The following is a 15,783-nucleotide window of genomic DNA, read 5'->3' on the forward strand; positions in this document are numbered from 1 at the left end:
AGTCCTCAGCTTCATACTGGCGCAGTACTCTCGACTAGGGAGGCAATGACGTAGAACCACTAGGCTAGAGACTAGAGAAGACTATGTTTATTTTACCTTTCTAAGCTCATCTTCGTAGCTCCTCAGCCTCATAAAGGTGTACCCTAACAGAGCATGAGCATACACTCTGGTAGGAGTGCGAGCTTTCATGGGTGGGAGGGCTCGCAGGCATGACAAAGTGTTTCGTAGCACTCTGGCTGGGAGGGGAGCGGTACTCTTTACCAATGAGGCGATGACGTAGGCGGTTAATAACACGCTGGCTCGCCTTGTTCTCGATAACATTGTAAACTTATACCGAATAGATAATTAATTTCATACAGTCCACTCTTTTCATTTATAAACTTCCACTACACTCACTATCGAAGTAACACACGCTGTCGCTTTCTTCTTTGAGACTTCCCTGTGGCAAGCTGCTCTCTACGTAAGTGATGACGTAGGCGGTTAATAACACGCTGGCTCGCCTTGTTCGTTGAGACCTCCCTGTGGCAAGCTGTTCCTTATTATTATCTTACCTTCCTAAGCTCATCTTCATAGCTCTTCAGCCTCATAAAAATGTACCCCAGTAGGGCATGAGCTTACACTCTGGTGGGAGTGCGAGCTTTTATTTGAGGCACGATAGTGTTTCGAAATACCATCACTTGAGCCCTAGCTCAAGTGTTCCTAAGCGGCGTGGGACTCTCGACAAGGGAGTCATTGCCATAGTGGAAATATTTCTTCGTTCAGACCTTCCCTATGGCAAGCTGCTCTCTATGCTACATCTTACCTTTCTAAGCTCATCTTCGTAGCTCCTCAGCCTCATAAAAGTATAACCCAGCAAAGCATGGGCATGAGCTTACACTCTGGTGGGAGTGCGAGCCTTCATTTGAGGCACGATAGTGTTTCGAAATACCATCACTTGAGCCCTAGCTCAAGTGTTCCTAAGCGGCGTGGGACTCTCGACAAGGGAGTCATTGCCATGGTGGAAATCTTTCTTCGTTCAGACCTTCCTTATGGCAAGCTGCTCTCTATGCTACATCTTACCTTTCTAAGCTCATCTTCGTAGCTCCTCAGCCTCATAAAAGTATACCCTAGCAAGGCATGGGCATACACTCTGGTGGGAGTGCGAGCTTTCATGGGTGGGAGGGCTCGCAGGCATGACAGAGTGTTTCGTAGCACTCTGGCTGGGAGGGGAGCCGTACTCTAGACTAGTGAGGAGATGACGTAGGCGCTTTCTTCTTTGAGACTTCCCTGTGGCAAGCTGCTCTCTACGTAAGTGATGACGTAGGCGGTTAATAACACGCTGACTCGCCTTGTTCGTTGAGACCTCCATGTGGCAAGCTGTTCCTTATTATTATCTTACCTTCCTAAGCTCATCTTCATAGCTCTTCAGCCTCATAAAAATGTACCCCAGTAGGGCATGAGCTTACACTCTGGTGGGAGTGCGAGCCTTCATTTGAGGCACGATAGTGTTTCGAAATACCATCACTTGAGCCCTAGCTCAAGTGTTCCTAAGCGGCGTGGGACTCTCGTCAAGGGAGTCATTGCCATGGTGGAAATCTTTCTTCGTTCAGACCTTCCCTATGGCAAGCTGTTCTCTATGCTACATCTTACCTTTCTAAGCTCATCTTCGTAGCTCCTCAGCCTCATAAAGGTATACCCCAGCAAAGCATGGGCGTACACTCTGGTAGGATTACGAGCCTTCATTAGCGGGAGGGCGCGGAGGCACGACAGAGTGTTGCACACCACTACTCTTCACGAGGGATGCGATGATATAAGCAATGACGTAGACGGTGAGAGCTATGCTGGCTATCTCAACTTCTACATTGAGATCTCGCTGTGGCAATCTACTCTCTATGCTACATCTTACCTTTCTAAGCTCATCTTCGTAGCTCCTTAGCCTCATAAAGGTATACCCTAACAGAGCATGGGCATACACTCTGGTAGGAGTGCGAGCCTTCATCGGAGGAAGGGCACGAAGGCACGTCAGAGTGTTTCGTAACACTCTGGCTGGGAGGGGAGCGGTACTCTCGACTAATGAGGCGATGACGTAGGCGGTTAAAGCCACGCTGGCGATCTCGCCTTCTTCGTTTAGACCTCCCTGTAGAAAAAACAACAAATACTAAAGGTATTAAGTGGTAATAGCCTGGTCACCTCCCTCGTTCAACCGATATAAACCTTCAAAGGAAAGATTCTCGCGTCGTGATGGACTGAAAGACGCTTTGGGTTAGACCATTCCCATTTGGTGGGTATACCTAGATCTATGGCATTATAGTTTTACCATTTGGATTTATATCTACCAAAGTTCTATTACCTAAATATATGGCATAATAGTTGCACCATTTGTACATAACTAGGTCTACCAAAGGTTGTCCTTTGATACTCCTACTGCTAAAGGTACTTCTAGCTACGTAGGTAGACTAAAAAACAGAGTTTATGTTCGAAGCTTACCCTCAATTCTTTGTGGAACACCTGCCCTTCGTTTCTAAAGCATCCATTTTCCATTTGCTGGTCTAGGAGCCAGCGCTCAGCTCGCTCTATAGCTGGAGGCACTGGTAGTCCAGGCGTTAGGATCTGGGAAGAGAATAAATGATTAATAGGCTTTTTCACTCCGAATATTTTATTACTCGTATAAGCAGATACTAATAGCTTGCCCACCAATTAAACTTAATCAATGAATTCGCAAAAAGAAAGAAAAAAATCTCAACGCATGCTACCTTTCTGAGAAATTTTCAGCTAGTATAAAGTGATGAAGGTCTAGGGGACTATTACCAGCTCTTGTTCCCACCACTGCGTCTAATTATGTAGCCAAGATCTACAGCTTGGCCGAAGGTCTAGCGTTCATAGGATTTTGGATGGTTATTGGTTACATTAATAATAATGGATTTTTTTAAGGGCTATCGGAAGCAAACCACACATTAGAGGAAGAAGTAAAGTACACACGCCCCCACTGTTAACTATCCATTTCCATTTTGCTCTCGCTCTAATCAAATGGCGATTATTTGCGATAGAACGAGATGACATGACTTTTAATGGGCAGTTAACACTGTTGGCGATAGTACTTACCTGGTGGGCTCTCCTCAAGTAGCGCAGTGCAAAAGCCGTGAGCCAGGTGGAAGGGGTTGCGTCGGCCGGCCCGAAGGCGCTGAACCCGCCGCGAGCGTGCGCATACTGCAGCTGCCGCGTGAACCCTGCGCACAAGCATGTTAGTAAGACTATAGTCTGGTCCGTGAGCACGTAGAATTTTGTTCAATGACCCCAAGCTACCCATCCTTATCGCTCGCGTGTAATTATGATGCTGTCGCGCTCGCACACTCACTGCAGGCGCCCGTCGCACAGTCGCGACAGCAATATAATAGGCTAGTTGCCTAAAAAAATTTTTTTAGTCCGTAATGTTTAATATCAAAAAATATTGGACACGTATATTTTTATTTGTCAATCTAACAAATAATTACATAGTTATGGTGCGTTGAAGTTGCGCACGACGTCACAACGTGCGGCATTTTTAAGCAAGCGTTGACGTCACGGGCCTCTTCTTATGAACTTTGGGGCGCTTTATCTCTTTAAATTAGTTTGAAAAAGTGAAAAATACGTGTAGAGTATTTTTTGATAAGTTAACTGACGGACTAATTAAAACTCTTGCTTTTTGACCCAGGCAACATCCCCATTACGCGCGAGTGATAAAGATGGGTAGCTTGGGGTCAATGGACAAAATTCTACGTGCTCACGGACCAGACTTTAGTAACTATGTTGTTGTATAGTAAGATGATGGTACATCGAGCTGAGATTTTGGCTTAAAAAAGGGCTTGTATCCAAAGCCGTGAAACATGATTCGTTCGTTCGTTCGTTCGTTTCAGCTAAATGACGTCCACTGCTGGACAAAGGCCTCCTCCAAGGTTTTCCACAATGCACGGTCCTGCGCTGCCCGCATCCAGGCTCTTTACCAGATCGTCGGTCCACCTAGTAGGAGGCCAGCCCTCGCTACGTCTTCCAACCCTGATTTTTAGGTGACATACACGACAAACATGATTATTAGGTGATATTTTAGTAACTCGAATGTTAGCACATCGAGCTTAACACTGGTCTTACGTAGTTCCCTCCGCAAGAGGGGCGTGCAAGGCCTACTGTTCAGGTGTTTATCGCCAGTGGTGTTGCGGAAATCTTCGGCCGGATACTCGTGCGACACCGCCACTCAGGCGATGACGGAACTGTTTTGCAGGTTTTAGTGGGCTTAGGTACCGCGTCCTTGTCAGGGCTGAGCAGCGCACTATTTAGGAAGCTGGGCGTTATAAGTTAACTTGCTAGAAAAAATATTGTAGAGTCTGATATGCTTTTACTTCTATACTTCTACTAGGTGCAGGCTTTTGAAAAGACGGAGGCTGTACTTTATACTGTAGTAATATTTATCAAGAGTGCACTGACCTCTAGCCACGTGTAGCTTAGCAGTGGCAGCGGGCGCGCCGGCGGGGTCGAGCTGCGAAAGCGCCAGTAAGTTGGTAGCAAGTCGCGCCATGTTCTGTTCGCCACAACCGCGCGGCAGCGTCACTAGGGAATCTGCGTCCTGGATTATAATAAAATTGGTGTTTAAAAACTCATAAAACTCATTTATTTCTGTAAATAGGTTTAAAAAAAAGCACTTTTACACGTCCCAGTATTAACCCTACCACTGCTTCAGGACAATAAATGGGCCAGTGCTGAGAAGAAGCAGCGCAAGAAACTCAGTCACTATTGTCAACCTATATTTTTGTAAAAAATACCTTCATAAACTTCTTAAACTTTTTTACTTGTGTAAGCAGGTACACTTACAGCTAGTAGAGGGCCTGTGACGTCACCGATTGCCCACACAGTGAGGGATTCAGTCCCTGGTACTGGTTGGATGGGTGGCCAAGTCCAAGACACTTCAGACTGGCTGGACTCTATACTGCCTGAAAAAAATTTACAAAATAGAAATTAGGTAGGTACCTACATAAATACTCGTACCTAATAGGTACACATAAGCACTGCCATCTTCTGTAAAAAGTGAAAAAAGACGTACCTTTGCCGCAAAGCAATATAGATTTGTGTTCTTGAACCGGTACTCCCTCTGGGTCGACTGTGATGTTGATGATAACTTCGTCGCTGAAAAATTAAAACAAAATATAAATCATCATCATCATCATTTCAGCTATAGGATGTCCACTGCTGAACATAGGCCTCCCCCAATGCTTTCCATGTTGATCGATTGGTAGCGGTCTGCGTCCAGCGCTTCCCTGCTACCTTTACGTTGTCGTCGGTCCACCTTGTAGGTGGACGTCCCACGCTGCGTTTTCCGGTACCCAAAAATATAAATACCCAACATAAAATGCGTTAATGTTGTTATAACGCAACACACACGAATTGAAAAATTCAAGTCGGCATTCATTCAGCACTGCAGAAGCACGTTATATTTTTGCTTTCCACATTGAGGAAATTCCTTGCCCTGCATCTCACCTGTTGAAAAAGATGATCAGGTCGAAGGTGGAAGCGAGTTACCTCAAGCTGTTTCCACTGGGTATGAAACGCAGAACTTCATTGTCTGAAGCTGGTGGTTACCACCATAGGCTACACGGTTGGTTAACACTTTGTAGGTATTCTTGGCTCACCTTGCCTGTGAGCTGGCTGCGGTGCCATTGGCACAACTCCGGTCGCGTACAGCCTTGGCTCGTACGCTCAATCGCGCGTTGCTCGAGTAGAACCCTGATCTCTGCGCAAAGTGTGCCCTGTCCTCTAGCCTATTGCTGCCCCTCCTGGTCACTGGCCTCAGTACATCCTGCCTATTGCATCCCAGCCTTCATGCTTCCTGTGCACTTACCTGGCCTGAGAGTTAGCCGCAGTGCCGTTAGCGCAGCTGCGATCATGCACAGCCTTGGCTAGTACGCTCAATCGCGCGTTGCCAGTAAGTCTAGCTCTGATCTCTGCGCAAAGTGTGCCCTGTCCTCTAGCCTATTGCTGCCCCTCCTGGTCACTGGCCTCAGTACATCCTGCCTATTGCATCCCAGCCTTCATGCTTCCTGTGCACTTACCTGGCCTGAGAGTTAGCCGCAGTGCCGTTAGCGCAGCTGCGATCATGCACAGCCTTGGCTAGTACGCTCAATCGCGCGTTGCCAGTAAGTCTAGCTCTGATCTCTGCGCAACGTGTCCCCTGTCCTCTAGTCTAATTGCCTCCTCCTGGTTCCTGTCCTCTAGCCTAATTGTCTCCTCCTGGTCCCTGTCCTCTAGCCTAATTGCCCCCTCCTGGTCACTGGCCTAAGTACATCCTGCCTATTGCATCCCAGCCTTCATGCTTCCTGTGCACTTACCTGGCCTGAGAGTTAGCCGCAGTGCCGTTAGCGCAGCTGCGATCATGCACAGCCTTGGCTAGTACGCTCAATCGCGCGTTGCCAGTAAGTCTAGCTCTGATCTCTGCGCAACGTGTCCCCTGTCCTCTAGTCTAATTGCCTCCTCCTGGTTCCTGTCCTCTAGCCTAATTGTCTCCTCCTGGTCCTTGTCCTCTAGCCTAATTGCCCCCTCCTGGTCACTGGCCTAAGTACAGTCGCAGAATGAAAAGGTTCGTCACCTTAGTGTCGGTTTTCGCTTGCACTAGGTACTGTAAGAGTCAAACCTGCCAACATAACAGTGCAAGAAACAGTGCTGCTAACATTTAAATAAATATGACGTTTGCTAACAAATAAGGTTTTGCTTGTTTATTTTTCTATCCCATCAGTGCAATGCAATGATGACATTGACCAATTGACAATAGTTTTTTTTTTATTTAATAGAAATAATAATGGCAGGTTGAACCAACAAGAAGGTTTTAGTTTATCAATCATAATAATCTTCTTGACAAGATAAATCGTCAAACAACTTTGATCTGGATAATTTTGAACTTTACTGACGAACAGTTAAAGATTATTTTCTCTAACTCGAGATTATTCTGTAACATAGTTTCAAAAGGTAATATGTGCTCGCGATTCGTTGAAGGAATCAATTTGAAAACTGACGAACCTTTTCATTCCGTGACTGTACATCCTGCCTATTGCATCCCAGCCTTCATGCTTCCTGTGCACTTACCTGGCCTGAGAGTTAGCCGCAGTGCCGTTAGCGCAGCTGCGATCATGCACAGCCTTGGCTAGTACGCTCAATCGCGCGTTGCCAGTAAGTCTAGCCCTGATCTCTGCGCAACGTGTCCCCTGTCCTCTAGCCTAATTGTCTCCTAGTCACCAGCCTTAGAGCCTTATGCCCTTCGTCCTCAGTTTCCCCTAAACCTACTTCCCTGTCTCCATTTTGCGGCCTTACCTGGCCTGTGAACTGGCAGCAGTGCCATTCGCGCAGCTGCGGTCACGTACAGCCTTGGCTCGTACGCTCAATCGCGCGTTGCTTGAGTAGAACCCTGATCTCTGCGCAAAGTGTGCCCTGTCCTCTAGCCTATTGCTGCCCCTCCTGGTCACTGGCCTCAGCCATTTGCACAGCTGCGGTCGCGCACAGCTTTGGCTGGTCCGCTCAGGCTCGCGTTGCTTGCGAGTCTAGCCCTGATCTCTGCGCAACGTGTACCCTGTCTTCTAGCCTAATTGCCCACTTCTGGTCACTGGCCTAAGTACATCCTGCCTATTGCATCCCAGCCTTCATGCTTCCTGTGCACTTACCTGGCCTGAGAGTTAGCCGCAGTGCCGTTAGCGCAGCTGCGATCATGCACAGCCTTGGCTAGTACGCTCAATCGCGCGTTGCCAGTAAGTCTAGCCCTGATCTCTGCGCAATGTGTCCCCTGGCCTCCAGCCTCTTTGCCCCTAGTCACCAGCCTTAGAGCCTTATGCCCTTCGTCCTCAGTTTCCCCTGAACCTACTTCCCTGTCTCCATTTTGAGGCCTTACCTGGCCTGCGAGCTGGCAGCAGTGCCATTCGCGCAGCTGCGGTCACGCACAGCTTTGGCTCGTACGCTCAATCGCGCGTTGCCAGTAAGTCTAGCCCTGATTTCTGCGCAACGTGTACCCTGTCCTCTAGCCTAATTGTCTCCTCCTGGTCCCTGTCCTCTAGCCTAATTGCCCCCTCCTGGTCACTGGCCTCAGTACATCCTGCCTATTGCATCACAGCCTTCATGTTTCCTGCACTCTTACCTGGCCTGTGAACTGGCAGCAGTGCCATTCGCACAACTCCGGTCGCGTACAGCCTTGGCTCGTACGCTCAATCGCGCGTTGCCAGTAAGTCTAGCCCTGATCTCTGCGCGTCGTGCCACAGAAGCGCGTGCGGGCACGCACGCCCACTCCACGTGCTCTGTTGGTCCTTCGAGCCGGGCGTCTGTTAGGATCTGGATTTGGACCTGGAATGACATTTGAAATTTGAAAAACTGGAAACGTGCGAAAATGATTAAGCCGTGGCCCGTGTCGTGTTTTAAGAGATCCGCGACGACACAGACACTACGAGCTGCGATACTAGAGGCTACTGTCGATGGTACTATTACTATCCCGTATTCCCAAATTAGGGGGCGTCCATAAATTACGTGAGACAATTTTGGCCATTTTTCAACCCCCCCACCCCCCTTGGTGAGATTTGGTGAGATTTTGCCTGACCCCCTCCCCCACCCCCCTAATCTCACGTGATATTTAATAAAATGCCTATTTTGCAATGTCTATGCTTCGAGTCTATTAGATTTATATGAAAAAATCAGTAACCCAGTGTCGTGCCACGCGCAGTGCAGGGTTTCGTAGCTTCCCGTCGTTTAGTAAGACAGATCTGAGACGTGGTTGCTTACGATGGGCCTCATAAGAAGGCTCAAGGTCACCCAAAGGGCGATGGAGCGGGCTATGCTCGGAGTATCCCTGCGTGATCGAATCAGAAATGAGGAGATCCGCAGGAGAACCAAAGTAACCGATATAGCTCGCAGAATTGCTAAAATCAAGTGGCAGTGGGCGGGGCACATAGCTCGTAGAGACGATGGCCGTTGGGGCAGGAAAGTTCTCGAGTGGCGACCACGGGCTGGAAGACGTAGCGTGGGCACTGGGCAGGCCTCCTACTAGGTGGACCGACGATCTGGTAAAGGTCGCGGGAAGAGCCTGGATGCGGGCAGCGCAGGACCGTTCATCGTGGAAAACCTTGGGGGAGGCCTTTGTCCAGCAGTGGACGTCATTTGGCTGAAACGACATATATTTTCATATTGTCTATGTAATGTCATTTTTTAGGGTTCCGTAGTCCTGACAAGGAACCCTTATAGTTTCGATATGTCTGTCTGTCTGTCCGAGGTTTCGCTTGGAAATTATTGGCACTGGGGAGCTGTAATTTTGTGAAGGTATGACATATTAATCACGCCGAAAAAAGGTAAAATAAAATTTAAAAAAAAATCTAGAGTAGCTCCCCTGCATGTAAAGTGGGGATGAATTTTTTCAAGGAAAACTATAAGGTTAAGATACATTACTTAGTTTAAGAGTAATAGTCATTTGACTCATGTATTATACAATTTCTTAACCAGTAAAAATTCCTTAGAAGAAAATATGAAAAGTGACTTTAGATGAATTAATTGCTTGCTTCCGAAATGTATTGTGGTAACGACAGACAACTACGGAACCCTACACTGCGCGTGTCACGACACGCACTTGGCCAATTTTTTACGCAATAGCGATGCCGATGACGTTTTTTTTTTAATTTCGAATTTTCTTAATTTCGACATTTATTCTGCATCTTTAGTGTTCACAAATGCAGATGGAGGCATTTTTAGTTTAATTTGATTAGACGCTTTAGAATAAATTGTCATTATCATCATAAAAAAAAAACATTTTTTTTTACTTCAATAACCCAGTTTTCTGGCAATTTTACTCTATTTCTTGCGGGAAAAATTACGTGATATTTTCCGAGACCCCCCCACTCCCCCACGTGAGATTTAGTGAGGTTTTCGTTGACCCCCTCCCCCCCCTAAAAGTCTCACGTAATTTATGGACGCCCCCTTACAAGGCTTCTAAGGGCATCGTCAGGTCTAGGTAAACGAGCTCCACATAACTTTGATTTCCTGACGTGAAAAAACAGATTGGGAGTTGTTTATGTGATGTGATTATCAGTATCTGACACCAGGATTATGACCTCCGTTGTTACAGCCCACACTATTAGAAATAAGAATTAATTCATACTCACGCTGAGTGGTTCATACAGGTAGTTGAACAGGCGGTACCGCACTATAGTGGCGTCCCCACGCTTCAGTCGTCGAGGACAGTCAGCGTGGATGAAGAATTCGCGGAAAACCTAAAATTATAAAAACAAACTGCTTGAACCTTTATATCTCCACTCTGTAAATGTAGGTTTAATATACATAACATAGTTCTTTTCATCCACGAAGACGCGCCCCACCAATGTTTGGTCGAAGGAAGCGCGGGGTGCGGGGAGTTTGATCCGAGCAATCCAAGCGGCATTATTGTAGTGTGCGTGTGCACTCATCATGGATAATTTAGCGTGTACCGATAACACTCAAACATTAGCGGAAGAATGGTGGGGCGCGTCTTCGTGGATGAAACAATCTATAACTGTCAGTTTTTGTATTGCAATTATAAAGAAGTTAAATGCTTCATACCTGAAGAACAGCCGGTTGTGATATGGCGATGCCAGTCCGCGCTAGGCAGACTGCCGAAGCCTCGAACCTGCTGATGGAGTCAGGTGCTTTAGCCGAAGCCACTGCTGAACCATTGCCTCCAACACCCACTAGCCGCCACAACCACGCCTGTAAGAAGAAAACATTTATGTTCGTCATTCTTTGCAAGCTGTAGGTAACATAATTTCAAGAATAATTTCGGAAAGCCATGTGGCCGTCAGCTCTAAGCAATGCAGTTGCATGCTTTGGAAGAAAATCCTAGTCCCTGTTCCCTTGTATCTCGCCTCGGAGAAGTCACTCCAACACGATGGTGTCCTCAAACATGGGTCATCAGTCCCAGAATTTTTCATGGGGAGTCCTAATGTCCGTGCTTGGAGATGCATCCTCGGTAGCGCAAGCTGTTCTCTTAAGCCTCACGATTAGAGATTGCAATCCGGATTATTCGAAATTCGAAAATATCTGAAAAATCCGGATTTTGAAGCTTTAAAAAAATCCGGATTTTTACTTTGAAATCCGGTTTTTTCGAATATTTTTACCCCAAAAATTTTATCATAAACCAAAATATCTATTGAATGCAACATGGATGCAAAACAAGCGAAGTTTTGATTGAACGAACCCGCACTTCGTCGCACAACACTCACACCTGCACTGTGCCTGCACAATGACGCGTCATGCCGCATGCGTAAGTGAATTCGCTAGTCGGCCAGTGAGTTTTATACGAGACGCTGATTCTGAAACACCATATCGCTGAGTTTTAAAGTGTAAGTCATTATCATCATCATCATCTCAGCCATAGGACGTCCACTGCTGAACATAGGCCCCTTGCCCAATGCTTTCCATGTTGCCTGGTTGGTAGCGACCTGCGTCCAGCGCCTTCCTGCTACCTTTATGATGTTATCGGTCCACCTTGTTGGTGGACGTCCCACGCTGCGTTTTCCGGTACGCGGCCTCCACTCCAAATTCAAATTATTTATTGCGATGGATCAAACTTGGAGTGCAAGTGTGGTTTTGTTCCCCAGTCGACCAAGCACATGATGTCGTGCCCTGCGTGCCCAAACAACTGCAAGCAGGAAGATTTAATGAAGGCTACTGACAACGCCACTCTTGTGGCGGAGTTTTGGGCTAACGCTGTGTAGGTTTGTTGTCGACACGACAAGAAGAAGAATAAAAAAAAAATTTTTTATTCTGAAATGCATTTGTACTAAAACGAAAAAAATAATGCAAGGTTCAAATAATTTCGAAAGCTTGTAGCGCAAACCGAAAAAAAGAGGAATAAATTCCATGCGCGATAATAAAATAAAACGCTTTTCTTCAAATACTTACATCTTTTTGAAAAAAACTACGTTTTATTTAAATTAAATTGATGGTTTAAAAAATTTACCAAATATTCGAAAAATCCGGATAATCCGGATTTGCACGTAATACAAATCCGGAAAACCGGATTCAAGAAAAATCCGGATTTTGCAATCTCTACTCACGATGGAGAATTCTTCGTCATGGTGGAGACTCCTCGCAAAGGGAGTCCTGCATGTTTGATGCTTGAAATTAGATCCTAGTTTCTGTTCCCTCGTGTTTCACCTCATAGAAGTCGCTCCTCGACACGGTGGAATCTTCGAACATAGGCAAGGGAGGCTAAAGACTGCTCGCGGGAGAGTCAAGTCAAGCTTTGGAAGCAAGTCGTCCCGGCACCCGCAGCCCAGCCACGGCAAGCCATGTAGCCGTCAGCTCTATGCTGCTCGACGGGAACTGCTGCAGGTCTGTTGCTATGAAAGGATATCCTAGTGACTATTCCCTCGTGTCTTACCTCAGAGAAGTCGCTCCTTGGTACGGTGGAGTCCTCAAACAAGAGTAAGCCCGTCAGCTCCAGGTTGCTCTTAAGACAGTTTTGCTTTTCTAGTGCATAGGAAGTAATTCAAAGACTCTAGTTCCCGTTCGTTCGTGTCTCACCTCTGAGAAGTCGCTCCTCGGCACCGTAGAGTCCTCAAACATGGGTGAAGGTGGCGCCAGGCAGGCGATGCCCGCGCGGTTACCTCCGCCCGCCACCCGCACCCCCGCTACTGCTAACCACGTGGCCGTCAGCTCTATGCTGCTCGATGGGAACTGCTGCAGGTCTGTTGCTTTGAAACAAAAATAATAAAGGTAATTTGGAATGATAGCTTCGTTTGGGCGTTACTTTTCTGCGTAGCTTATTATTGTCAGAATATTTAAGGGTCTGAAATGTAGTCATTAAAGCTTGGGATCAAAAATCAAAATCAAAATCAAAAGCATTTATTCAGTTTAGACCACAAGTGGCACTTATGATACCCCACCCTTTACTCATCCTCAATCTCAGGAGCTCTCGTGTGTGGTGGTGTTTAACTCGACCCAAGAGGCCACGTGCCGGAAAGCGCAGCGTAGGACATCCACCCACAAGGTGGACCGACGATATCATAAAGGTTAGTAGGAAAGCGCTGGATGCAGGCCGCTATAAACCAGTCATTATGGAAATCATTGGGAGAGGCCTATGTTCAGCAGTGGATGTCCTATGACTGAAATGATGATGATGATAGAATTGATGATGAGATGACGAGACGATGGCCGTTGGGGCAGGAAAGTTCTCGAGTGGCGACCACAGGCTGGAAGACGTAGCGTGGGCAGGCCTCCTACTAGGTGGACCGACGGTCTGGTAAAGGTCGCGGGAAGAGCCTGGATGCGGGCAGCGCAGGACCGTTCATTGTGGAAAACCTTGGGGGAGGCCTTTGTCCAGCAGTGGACGTCATTTGGCTGAAACGAAACGAAACGAAACGAACGATGATAGAATTAGGAGAAACTAAAAAACTTACTTAAAAAGCAAGACCCAGCTGCCTCATACTCCGTCAGGTTCCGATGGCTGTCCATCAGTCTTCTCAGACCCGTCATAACCAGTTCCCGCACGGTAGGTGCTGGCTGGTTCCACTTAGCTGCTGAGTCCACCACTGTGAGGGCGCACAGCGCTGGTCCAGGGGTCGTGATGCGAAGACTGGCTGTACCACCAGGGGCCACTTGCCGGCATAACCAGGTGGCTTCCACCTGAAAGAAGGAAAGAATACAGGCAAAGACCACAGCTGTTCACCTTTTCCCTGGGATACGTTTGGCTGTCATTGGTTGGGTTTTTGTTGGAGGTCAAACTGTAGATCTTGGTTACACAGAAGTGGTAGCAGCGGGAATAGTCCTATATGGCATAGTTGACAAAATAAGTCACAATGTAGCACAACAAACAAAAGAATACCATAGATAGATTAACACCCGTATTCACAAACATTACTATGAGGTCTCACAGTGCGCGTGGACGCACAGGATGACACGCGAACCAATCACAGTGCTCTATTCAACGCTGTGCGTTCGATATGTTGCTTCACTTAAGCAAGTATCGTTTGTGAATACGGGCGTAAATACATCAGCAGTGCAGCGTTGCTACTTAAAAGATCTCTCTGCATAAGCCTGGAAGGACCTGCGATGAAATTAATGGGTTTTCTTTCCTTGATGGCTTACCTTATTGCTGAAACACTCGTCCATCTCAAACTGCTTGCTAGCACTGACGAGTTCTCCATTAAAGTAGAAGTAGGCGATCAAATGGCTATCGGGGCACATTTGGTGCGTCACTTTGATCGGCAGCATGACCCTCAGCATATGCCTGTCTAGTAAGGTGTCTGGGTCATTCCCGTCGAAGATGGTATCATTGGATAGGATTCTGGCTGAATTTGTTTGAGAATTTGTGACCGTAAAGTCTGGATTTGCATTGTAGCATTGAGCGTTTCTGGATGTGGTGGGTATGTAGTCAGATGAACTGGTCTGGGGACATTGTGTGGTCGCTCCCCAACGATAAATGGTTCCTCCTCTAGTGATTACCTGAAATAAGAAAAGAAGTCTTAGAATGGGCTCCAGACTATAATCCGGGCCATTTCAAGGCAAGAGTGAATAGGCACTTACAAGGCATATATGTATGCACCATGTCTGAGGCACCATGCTAGATTGCATCCCACTTAACACCAGGTACGATTGTGGTCAAATACTTACCTGCCTTGTTATGCATAAAAAAAGATCACAGCAAAAACTAAATCTGTTTTATTGAAAGTAAATTATTTTTTATGTTTATAAAGCAGCGTCAATACGTAACAAGTGTAATAAGTAATAACAAGTGTCATTTTTTCCCCTATTCCAGTGGATGGATGGATTTGACCAATGGATTACAGTGGTAATCCATTGGTCAAATCCATTAATGGATTAGATTCCTCTTCTGGGTACACTTTAGTCCATCGATGGACTTGTTTCCGCATCAGAGTATACCCCAATCCATCAATGGATTTGATTCCACTTTTAAGTAGGTACACCCTAATCCAAAAAAATTTACACAACTGTTTTTAAAGTAGCAGTAGAATACCAACATCTTTTATCTATCCATTGGATTATACATTTTAATTCGTGATTTATTTTATAGATTATATAAATAATATACTCGTAGATATAGAAAATACGAATTATTTATTTTTAAAAGGAAAAGCCCAGGTATTTTAATTATTTAAAAATCAAAATTAAAATCATGACTTAGTTAATCACGTTGGCCTAAGTAGGCGCGCGGTCTTAATCCATTTATAGCACGGACAGCTCTTTTCTGGAATATAAAAAATTGGCCAAGTGTGTGTCGACGTGGCACGCGCAGTGTAGGGTTCCGTAGTTGTCCGTCGTTATCACAATATATTTCAGAAGCAAGCAGTTATTTCATCGAAAGTCACTTTTCATATTTTCTTCTGAGGAATTTTTACTGGTTAAGAAATTGTATAATACATGAGTCAAATGACTATTTCTCTTAAAGTAAGTGATCAACCGCTATAGTTTTCCTCGAAAGTTCATGAAAAGCCAACAGTTTAGTTTTTAGAGGGGGGACGCCCTACTCGAGCAAAAATTGACACTTTAAAGTTTAATAATTTGCAAACAGATCCCTAAATCGAAATATAGTCTTAGAAACCCCTAAGCCATTTTAAAAGGCCTATCCAACGATACCCGACACGATGGGGTAGAAGATGAAAAAAATTCATCCCCACTTTACATGTAGGGGAGCTACCCTAAAAAAATTGTTTTTTCTCAAAATTTTATTCTACCGTTCTGTCGGCGTGATTAATAAACATACCTTCACAATTACAGCTCTCTAGTGCCAGTAGTTTCTAAGCAAAACCTAGGACAGACTGA

The 15,783-nt window shown here is 46.0% G+C and overlaps 1 protein-coding gene across 1 annotated transcript in view; it reads right to left on the reverse strand.

Annotated features, from left to right (window-relative positions):
* Positions 1-15,783, reverse strand: part of LOC114365715 (alpha-2-macroglobulin-like protein 1) — a 45,975-nt gene that overhangs the window by 13,834 nt on the left and 16,358 nt on the right. Inside the window, exons 11-22 of the mRNA XM_028322352.1 lie at positions 14,089-14,445; positions 13,401-13,626; positions 12,526-12,695; positions 10,561-10,707; positions 10,128-10,235; positions 8,123-8,325; positions 5,051-5,133; positions 4,822-4,940; positions 4,438-4,576; positions 3,082-3,206; positions 2,467-2,589; positions 1,886-2,116 (exon numbers count right to left, since the gene is read on the reverse strand). Coding sequence (XP_028178153.1) covers positions 1,886-2,116; positions 2,467-2,589; positions 3,082-3,206; positions 4,438-4,576; positions 4,822-4,940; positions 5,051-5,133; positions 8,123-8,325; positions 10,128-10,235; positions 10,561-10,707; positions 12,526-12,695; positions 13,401-13,626; positions 14,089-14,445 — 2,031 coding nt within the window. The remainder of the gene's footprint in view (positions 1-1,885; positions 2,117-2,466; positions 2,590-3,081; positions 3,207-4,437; positions 4,577-4,821; positions 4,941-5,050; positions 5,134-8,122; positions 8,326-10,127; positions 10,236-10,560; positions 10,708-12,525; positions 12,696-13,400; positions 13,627-14,088; positions 14,446-15,783) is intronic.

The sequence above is a fragment of the Ostrinia furnacalis genome, unplaced genomic scaffold, assembly GCF_004193835.3.
Source record: "Ostrinia furnacalis isolate ACB-3 unplaced genomic scaffold, ASM419383v2 OfSCF7614, whole genome shotgun sequence".
NCBI lineage: Eukaryota > Metazoa > Arthropoda > Insecta > Lepidoptera > Crambidae > Ostrinia > Ostrinia furnacalis.